At 61.7% G+C, this 9687-nt stretch overlaps 1 protein-coding gene across 2 annotated transcripts in view; it reads left to right on the top strand.

Annotated features, from left to right (window-relative positions):
* The window catches only part of SLC12A5 (solute carrier family 12 member 5), a 74162-nt gene extending 66765 nt beyond the window's left edge, over positions 1 to 7397 (top strand). For both annotated transcript variants that reach the window (XM_039342423.1, XM_039342424.1), the window contains exons 18-26: positions 119 to 314; positions 671 to 840; positions 1035 to 1166; positions 1535 to 1642; positions 2068 to 2184; positions 3280 to 3482; positions 3650 to 3664; positions 3814 to 3947; positions 4595 to 7397. In XM_039342423.1, the coding sequence (XP_039198357.1) occupies positions 119 to 314; positions 671 to 840; positions 1035 to 1166; positions 1535 to 1642; positions 2068 to 2184; positions 3280 to 3482; positions 3650 to 3664; positions 3814 to 3947; positions 4595 to 4686 (1167 nt within the window). In that variant the 3' untranslated portion in view covers positions 4687 to 7397. The remainder of the gene's footprint in view (positions 1 to 118; positions 315 to 670; positions 841 to 1034; positions 1167 to 1534; positions 1643 to 2067; positions 2185 to 3279; positions 3483 to 3649; positions 3665 to 3813; positions 3948 to 4594) is intronic.
* Positions 7398 to 9687: the final 2290 nt, after the last annotated feature.

Here is a 9687-nt window from a genome sequence, read left to right on the forward strand (position 1 = left end):
CCCAGGAAAACCGGCTGCAGGAGACCTCCCCCTCTGCCCAAAGAGCCCCGGGCTCCTCGGGAGAAGGGCTGCCCGGATGCAGGGGCATGACCTCCCCCTCTCTGCTCCCCCCGCCCAGTCGATCCATCGGCTGATGGAGGCCGAGAAGGTCAAGGGCTTTTGCCAGGTGGTGACCTCTTGCAACGTCCGGGACGGCATGTCGCACCTCATCCAGTCCAGTGGCCTGGGGGGCCTGCAGCACAACACGGTGCTGGTCGGCTGGCCACGCAGCTGGCGCAGCAAGGAGGATCACCAGACCTGGAGGAACTTCATTGGTGAGAGAAGCGGAGGGTCGTTCCCCCCCCCCAGGGGCTGCAGGGAGAAAGCAGCTGCCCTCCTCAGGGAGCCTTGTCTGGCCAAGGGAGGGGCGTCCTAGGGGCTCCCTGCCCCCCCTCCAGTCCTCGTGGCAGCATCTCCAGGCTCCCTGCTGCAGGCCGTTTTCAGCCTTTGGGGAACCTGCCCTCTGCATGGAATGCTGCTCCTTCCTCGGTTCCCCCTACGGCATTGCTGCCCTTCTGATGCCTCATCCATGCTGGGGGGGGGGGTTGCCCGGGGCCAGCATTCCTTGGGGATTCCCTCCCTCCCTCCCTGGGCATCTTGGCAAGTCCTCCTCTTTGCTTGTCTCCCCCAGAGTTGGTGCGAGAGACCACGGCTGGCCACATGGCCTTGCTGGTGGCCAAAAACGTGGCTATGTTCCCGGCCAACACGGAGCGCTTCTCGGAGGGCCACATCGACGTCTGGTGGATCGTGCATGACGGGGGGATGCTGATGCTCCTGCCCTTCCTCCTGCGCCAGCACAAGGTGCTCCGGGGGGGGGCTGGCAGGGCAGGGCAGCCTCGGGGGCCTCCCTTCCCTTGGCACCACCGCCTCCCAGGCCCCCGGATGCCTACGCAGGGAGGGGCCCTTCTTGCCAGGGACCCAGCACCCCAGAGGTGGGGGAGTGGCCTGAGTGGGAGTCCGCGGGACTGAGCTGGCCGCAATGTGTCTCCGTACAGGTCTGGCGCAAGTGCAAGATGCGAATCTTCACGGTGGCCCAGATGGACGACAACAGCATACAGATGAAGAAGGACTTGACCACCTTCCTGTACCACTTGCGCATCACGGCCGAGGTGGAAGTGGTGGAGATGGTGAGGCGGGGCAGGGGGGGGGCTGCAGCCCAGCCCTGCTCTTTGAGTTCTTGTCCGTGCCTGCCCCTGTGGTTCCCCCCCCCCCAGGCCACACTAGCCCCCCCAACATGCCTGCCTTTTGGTGGGTTGCTGAAGGCAGCAAGTAGCCCAGGGCCGCCCTCCCCCCCCCCCAGCTTCCCCTTCTCAGCCCGAGTGGCAGGGAGACCCCCGTTGTCTCTTGGTCAGGCCGGTTACGAGTTCAGGTTTTCCCACCTCTGTCATAAAGTGGGTTAGAGGCTCTGGTAGGCCTCTGCCAAGGGAGACCCTCTGCTGGTACCCGTCAAATCCAGCCCTGCTGAAGGCGGACGCTATTCCCTCTGGCCCCACAGCACGAGAGCGACATCTCGGCCTACACCTACGAGAAGACCCTGGTGATGGAGCAGAGGTCGCTGATCCTCAAGCAGATGCACCTGACCAAGACAGAGCGGGAGCGGGAGGTAAGGAGCCCCCCCGGCTCACCCCCTGGCACATCGGGAAAGGGGCTGGGCTGGCACGGTGCCAGCAGAGGAAATCCTCTTTTTTTTTGGCTGGCAAGGTCCAGAGTGCTAGCCAAAGCTGTTGCCAACACCCCCTACTAACTTGCCACGCGCCGGCCCTCCAGTGCCCATCTCTGCCCTCTGGATGCATCTTTGTCAGATTGGACCAAACGTCCTCCAAAGGGCGCAGAAGCACCCAGCAATGTCTGGGTTGTGTATTTTCACTGGAGGGGGCATTTGTGTGTAGGAAAGTTCCCTGGGGAGGAGGAACGTTTGTGTAGGAAAAAAACGGCGTCCGCTGGAGTGACCGGCGTCTTCCCCCGCTCTGCTTGAGCCTGGCTGGGATCTGAGCAGGGAGTCCGAAGCCGCCTCGCTCTCTGCCGCAGATCCAGAGCATCACGGACGAATCTCGGGGCTCCATCCGGCGCAAGAACCCCCCCAACACCCACCTGCGCCTCCCGGACGAGCAGGTGGGCGACAGCGAGGAGAAGTCAGAAGAAGAGGTAAGGTGGCCAGGCATGGGGAGGGGCACCAGAGATGGCAACGGCAAGAGAGGGTGGCTCATAAGGCTGGGGGGGGGGACTTCACCCCAGGGATGAAGCCCCTTCCGCAGCTCTGCCACTGCCACATGAAATAGGGTCTCCTGCTTGAGCAGGAGGTTGGACTAGAAGACCTCCAAGGTCCCTTCAGTCTCTTTTATGCTTCTGCATCCAAAGAGCTCCTGCATGGAGACACCATTGTCCCCCGCAGGTCTTCCATGGCATTCCCGCTCTTGTGAAGGAGCCCCTGGTCAGCTGTCCTGTCTCCTGACCCACTCCAAAGCCCCTCCCGTGGGGCAGCTACCCGGCCTCCCCCCAGCCTTCACCCCAAGTAGTTCAGATTTCCCCCCCAAGCTGAGGAGGGGCTTCTTTGCCCTCCTCTGGATGGGCTCTGGGGTCTCCCTAAAGTGGGGTGCTGGAGCCCAGATGCCACTTTCTAGGGCGGCCAGCACACTCTTGAAAAAGACCTTGGGGGGGGGTTCCTTGTCCTTTCCAGATGAACTCCAGCCTGTGTGGGGAATGCCCCCCACCTCAGACACCCACTGCATTTGGCATGATCCACTGGGTTGACCGCACATCTAATGCCTCCCCTGGGGGGCTTCCCCCATTTACCCCTCGAGCTGTACCCCAAGGGTGGCTCCTCTCCAAAGAGGAAAGATTGGGGTGAGCCAGCCTGACTTCCTCCCCCCCCCCGTGTCCCTCAAGGGCTCCCCGCCATCCTCTTCTCCCGGCCACGCTGACCCACCACGGTTCAAGGTGACACACAAAGCTAGAATATTCGCTCTGCTGAGTAAACCGCGGTTCAGCTACGCCTGGGCTTGTGCGCTGTCTGAAGGGTGGCTTGCCTGGGGGTTCCTGAGTGCCTCCTCCCCAGCATTGGGGCCAGGCCTGCCCTCCCACAGCTGCCCTGCCCACGGTGCTCCCTCTCCTGAGCTTTTCCTGGCCAGTGGCTGCCTGGCTCCCTCTCCCTGTGCGGCTGCCTGCCTTGGCGGGAGCTGCCAGCCCTACAGAGAGGGCCGCAGGCGGGAGGGGTGAAGGCGTTGCTCGGCCACTCAACAGGTGCAGCTGATCCATGACAAGAATGCCACCAGCTTCTCCGGCATCTCACAGTCCCCGGGGGAGGAGGCCGAGGCCGAGGCCGAAGCTGAGGCCGCCCCCGAGAAGGTGCACCTCACCTGGACAAAGGAGAAGGAGGCCGAGAAGATGAAGGCCAAGAGCCCCGTCAGCTCAGAGAGCATCAAGGACTTCTTCAACATGAAGCCGTGAGCCCCTCCCTCCCCCACACCGCTGGCCTCCGGGCGGGGCAGACACTCGGGTGGGGGGGCAGTGAGGGCGGTGGGGGGGATCAGGTGGAACCCACATCCACAGGCAATGACACGATCTCCCTTCCTTCCTCTCCCTCTGCTCCTGCCGCCGTTCTCGCTGCCAGGGAGTGGGAAAATCTGTAAGTGTCCCTTTGGCCACTCTGCAATGCTTGGGGAGGGGGTCTCCCTCCCACTGGCCCCCCTCCTGGCAGGCTGTGCCCAAGAGGGGCAGAGGCCGAGGGGTCTGGCAGCCCCAGCCAGCCGCCCACCGGCCCGTCTTCTCCCCCAGGAACCAGTCCAACGTCCGGCGGATGCACACGGCCGTCCGGCTGAACGAGGCCATCGTACGGAAGTCACAGGAGGCAAAGCTGGTGCTGCTCAACATGCCGGGGCCCCCCCGGAACCGCAAGGGGGATGAGAACTGTATCCTTGTGGGGCTCAGCCAGCGGGGAGGGCAGTCGGGGGGGGCTGGCGAGGGGTTGGGGGCTGCCGGATGATCGCAGCTTCCCTTCCTCCTGGGAGCTCCATCCTCAGAGTGTCACGCTGGGCCCCTGCCCTCAGCCTCCGGTCGGAAGGAGGGGTTCCTGCCAAGGACACCCCCAGGGAAGGGGGCGATGGAGGCTGCAGGGGCTCCAGGGCAGCCCCTTTTGAATCAGAACTGCAGAGTTGCAAACCCCCTCAGCAGTCATCTCGCCCACCCCTCCCCTCTGCTCAGGGAAGGAGCCATCCTAGAGGTTCAAAGCCTCTGAAGGCAGGAGAGCTTTGAACTGAAGGTGTGGCAGACTGTTCCACTGGCTTCCCTGCCGACCTGCCCTGGAGCCACAGCGCACCAGCCCCCTCTCTTAGGGCCCCTCCCTTGGTCTCTTCTGCAGCGCCCCCAAAACCTGCGGGGGTCCCAGAACTGCTCCTTATGGGGCTGGGCGTCCAGCGACCTTCAGCCTTCCGGAGCGTCCCCCTCCTGCAGTTTCAGAGGGGCTTCTCCGGGCTGTCCTGTGGGGGAAGCTCTGGGTGGGAGCGGGGCAGCAGGGGGGGGGCTATGCTGCACCGACAAGCCTTGACCCTCCCCCCAGATATGGAGTTCCTGGAGGTGTTGACGGAGCATCTGGACAGGGTGCTGTTGGTCCGTGGGGGTGGCCAGGAGGTCATCACCATCTACTCTTGAGTAGCCGGCCGAGGCCCTTCCTTGCCCAAAGGTTTGTGCCCCGAGAGCCTTGCCCCCCCCTTTGCACCCACCGCACCCAGCTGTGGACAGCCCCACTCGGCCCGCGTCTCGGGGTGGGAGGACGGAGCCCCACCCGCAGCTCAGCGGAACCCCCAGATCTGCCAAAGGGGGAGTGGACGGGTGGGTGGGCAGAGGCTCAAGCCCCCCCCCAGCCTGCTTTCTGCTGCTGCTCCTCTGCCCAGCTCCCAGGTGGGGAGAGGGTGCCAGCCGAGGCCACCAGCATGCGTCCCTTGCCAAGGCTGGCCTCTCCCCCCCACCCCGCCCCCCCACCTCCCGTGCCAGGTCCCTCTGCAGGGAAAGCGCCCCACTCAGGGCCCTCCCCGTTTCTTTGGACTCAATGTATCGGGGGCTCTTTGGGGCAAGGGGATCCTGGGGGAGGAGCCGACAGTCACCCTCCCCATGCAAGCTAAGAGTGGGGGGGCAGAGTTCTCCCCAGCTGGGTCAGGGGCCCTTGGCACCCACTGGGCCAGCTGACACTTTGTTCAGTTGACCAGCCCCTCCCCCAGCCTGACCCCCAACTCCACCAGACCCCCTCATGGAGGCTGGGGAGGGAAAAAGGGCTCCCCCCAGTTTTGCAACCCCCCCAACCCTTCCGGTTTGTACATGTCTTTTGGCCCAGTCTCTCTCTCTCTCTCTCTCTCTCTCTCACACACACACACACACACACACACACACATGCAAATGTGTGTGTGTGTGTAAGGGGATCTCTGCCACTCCTCAACCCGGTTGCACTTTAGGGTCTTCCAGCCAGGGACTCCCTTCAAGCCAGGATCAAAATGAACCCTGGACAGCTGCAGGGCTGGGGTTGAGAGAGCCCCCCCCCCCCGCAAAAGCTCTGCACTACCCCAGAACCCCCCCCAGGGATAACGAAAGGGAGCACGGCTGCCCCCTCAGATGACAAGTTCTCCTCCCCCTCCCCGTAGGAAGGGGTGGGCTCTGCTTCTGTCCCCCCCCCAATTTCTGGTGCCTCACCTTATACCAAAACACGTGCATTGGACCCCTGGGGGCAGCCCCCTCCCCCAGAAGAGGAAAACTCTGGAGCTTTTAACCAATGTGAATAGTTCTCCAAAAGCAGAACGCTGCCCCCCTTCCGGGGAGGCTGTAAATATATAGATATATATATTCTGTACATAGCACAGGACCAGTATTTTTAAAGTCGTCCTATTTAGGTGAGAAGAACCGAGAGGAAGCTGGAGGGGGGGGCTGGGGAGGCTCCAGGGCTCTCTAGCATCTTCATGGGCTGGGCGGGGGGCTCCCCCCGGGTGGGTCTGGGGCCAGAGCAAATCCCCTGCTCCGCCATGGGGGAGACGTCCAGAAACGTCCTCTGGATGCTGCAGTCAAAGGGCAGGGTCTCTCCCTGGCACGCAGACACGATGCTTCTTCTCAGGGCAAATGTGGCCCCCTCCCCATCTTGCAGAGCTGACCTTTCACCTTGGTCCAGCCTCCACTGGCTTGGGCCACCCTCCTCCCCAGCGATTAGCAGCCTCACAGCTGAGGGTGAATGGGGGGGGGGGAGTTTTGGACAGTGCTTCATCTATGGAGAGATGCTCTCTCTCTCACACACACACACACATGCGTACGCTGCCCTCCGAGACCAGGGGCCCCCCATTGAGACCCCTGGCCAGCACTTTCCAAGGGACCCACCACTGGCACCCCCCATGGAAGGAAGACGGGCCTCTCTCGCTCGCTGGCAGACGCTCAGCCTACCTCTGGCAGTCCTGGGGCCGGGGAAGGGACCAGGTTGTCTCCTGGCCGTTGTTGCCCCTCTGTTCCCCCCACCCCAGTGTCCTCCCAGCCTCCCGTTCCAGAGAGGCCCAAAGCAGAGCGTTGCATGCTAGTTTACACATGCTAGTTTACACTCCCCCCCCCACTCCCGACCCTGCATGTTTGGCCCCGGCGCCACGTCCTGCTGCCCTGGGGCATGTCCTTCAGCCGGCCCACCTGGGCATCCAGGGCCCCCTGACCAAAGCCGGAGGAGGGACTGCAGCCCTGCAGGGAAGACCTCAAGGCCACCTCGGTGCTCTGGGAAAGCTGGCAGGGGCGGCCTCGGACACCCCCTCCCCGGATGGATCCGGACCGCTGCCCACTGTACTGTTGCTGCACCCTTGGGCTTCCGAGCTCCCCCCCCCATCTCCGGAGGGCTGGTGAGGGCTACCCCACCTGGCTGGAGAGCGCGCTCACGAGGCGAGGAATGAGCGAGGCGGCCCCACGGCTGGGTCAGCTACACACTCTTCTTTCCGTGCTCACGTGCAATATCTTTGTTATGAATGTGACACCAGTCAGTTCATGAAGTACCTTTATAATCAGTCACCGTAGCTACTGTGTTTTCTGTCCACCCGAGTGACTTTGATTCCAGTGCGATCCTGCAATAGCTGTTGTGAGCTTTTTCATAGGCCTTGTGCTCTAGGGAACACTTGTGCAGCGCAACGCCGCCGACCCATTTGCTCTTTGTAAATAACCTGTCGTCAACCCAAAGGAAAGTGCGTTGGGCTTGCGTTTCCTTTCCGCAAGTGTGTTTGCGTGGCCGGTGCTGTTAGGTATCCATGGGGCCACGGCCCCTCTTTGCTTGTGTTGCGGCTTATACCGTATATTTTGTTTTCTAGACTTCTGTCTGCACAAAATGCAATAAAAGGATTTTATTACACCCGTCATGTGCTGGTCCTGGCAACTGTTGTCCTCCAGGCTGCCCCAACGAGATCCCACCCCCGTCACCTCTGGGGTTCTGGGTTCTCCCGCCATGTGTCTTCTCAGGACCCCAAAACCGGACTGGCATCTACAAAATATGCTTTTGTGCTTGTGTGTATGTGTGTGCGCGTGATGACTCGATACTGGTTGTGCAGCACTACCCTATGTGGGTGCCTTGTGTCCCTGGCCCTCTCTGGCTGTCCACAGGAGGGTCGTGTGCAGAAAGTCTTCAGGAGCAACATCTCCCTTGCAAAGTCAGGATTGGGGCCGAGACCCTCTGGAAGAGACTCCGGGGGGGGGCACCCTCCACAGTACGTAAGGGGAACGGGGTGCGGTGCAAGATGCAAATCTTGCAGGGCCAGTGAGATGCCGGGCTCTCGTGCAGCATTAGACCGTCCCTGGGGCAGTGCCGGGAAGTCCCTCTGACTGTGAGGAGGGGGTCCGTCTGCCAAGGGAGGGTCCGGAGGAAAAGAGCCAGGAGACCAGTGTGGCTTGCTGGTAGGCCCCCGAGCTTGTTTTCTTGCAGACCTTCATGGCCCAAACTAGGGAACATCCTCCATGCTGATGATCTCCGACGCTGATTATGGTCCCCAGTTTGGGGATGAAACATCTGCAAGGAAACAAGCGCAGAGAGCACAAAGGAGCTACAAATACTCTCCTTTATTGGGTTTCTGGTACAATTCAGAACTTTTCCTTCGGGAAACGGAAGACTACAAAGGGCACAAGGGAGGCCAAGAGGGGGCAGAAAACGTGCAGATGTGAATGAGGAAAACAGAAATAAACTGAGGAGTGCATGAACGACAGACGAAAGAGGGCAGGAAGAATCCGGCCTTCGTTTGAGGAAGAAAAGCAGCCAGGAAGGGAAGCTGGGGACAAACAAAAAATCCCAGAAGAGTGGAAAGAAAGGGGCAACTTTCTCGGGGGGGGGGGGGGGAGAGAAGGCGAACCCCACAAGGAGCTGCCTTGCGTCAGGGACAGGGTCCCGTCCCCCAAAAGGTCTGCCTTCCTCTGGGGAGGGGGGGAGCAGGGGAGCAGCTCAGCTTGCAAACCAGCTGGGAAAGGTCCGGCCTGGCTGGTGAGAAACAAGCAGCGGAGAGCTCCGTAAAGAGGTCACCTTGTGTGGCTGGAGAAGGTCTGTGCCCAAGAGGGGCTGGCCTCAATCCACCAGCATTATCCCCCGCCCCCCAGGGCACAAGAGGCGGGGGGGGGCTCCCCCAGACCAGGCGAGAACAGCTGGGCCTTGGAAAAAGAGGCAACAGGAGGGAGGGGGGATGTGAGCCAGGTGCAAAAATTCCTGCAGGACAGGTGGGGGGGCTTTCTCCCCCCCCAGGACATCCTCATTGTGACAGGGCCGCTCCCCAATGGCTTCCAAGGGGCCTGGAGAGCTCCATGGGGGAGAGTGGCCACCTCCAGGCCAGAGGGAGGAGTGGGGGGAGGCTCCCAAGACCCTCGCCCTTCTGCTCATGCACAGAGAGCAGGAAAACATTCACTGACCGGGCAGATCCCAGGCACGGCTATCCCTGTTTCCAGGACCTTTCCCAGTTCCTTCCTACAACATTCCAGTCTTTGAGGGGCTGCCAGAAAAAAAAGGGGGGCAGCTTATTTTACAAAGCACCAGAAGGCATCCCAAGAAGTAACGGATGGAAACTGGAAACTCGTGAAGGGAAGAAGCAACCTGGAACCCGCGAGAAATTCTCTGATCGTGGGGAACAATCAGTCGGTGGAAGGGCCTGCCCCCCGCCCCCAGGAGTTGTGGGTGTGCCGTCACTGGAGATTTCCAAGAAGAGATTAGACGGCCATGTGATCAGGATGGTGTATAGGGTCTCTTGCTTGAGCAGGGGGTTAGACAGAAGACCCCAGAGGTCCCTTCCAGCTCTCTTATTCCGCATTCTGCTCTTTCCTTGCCAGAGCTGTTGACAAGGGTCGAGCTGGGCCTGGCACCTCAGGCGAGTTGGGGGCCTGACACTCTCCTCTTGTGGGCAGCCTCGGGATGGGGCTGCCCGTCTGCTCTTCCACAGGCTCTCAGCCTCCCAGAGACAGCTGCCAAGACCAGCACACACAGCCTAGTGGGCTGCTGCTCCACTTTCCCCTTCCCCTCAGCCCTCCCCCCCCCAAGGCTCCTTACAGGGCAGGGCAGGTCTGACTGAAGGGAAACTGGACACAGCCGGTCGCTCTGGGCTCCTGAGGAACCAGAATTTGGGCTCATCGCTCTGGGCAACAGTCCCCCACCCATGACTTCCTCCTCCGCCTCTCCCT

The sequence above is a fragment of the Crotalus tigris genome, unplaced genomic scaffold (genome assembly GCF_016545835.1).
Source record: "Crotalus tigris isolate CLP2741 ecotype Arizona unplaced genomic scaffold, ASM1654583v1 scf7180000017791.1120302, whole genome shotgun sequence".
NCBI lineage: Eukaryota > Metazoa > Chordata > Lepidosauria > Squamata > Viperidae > Crotalus > Crotalus tigris.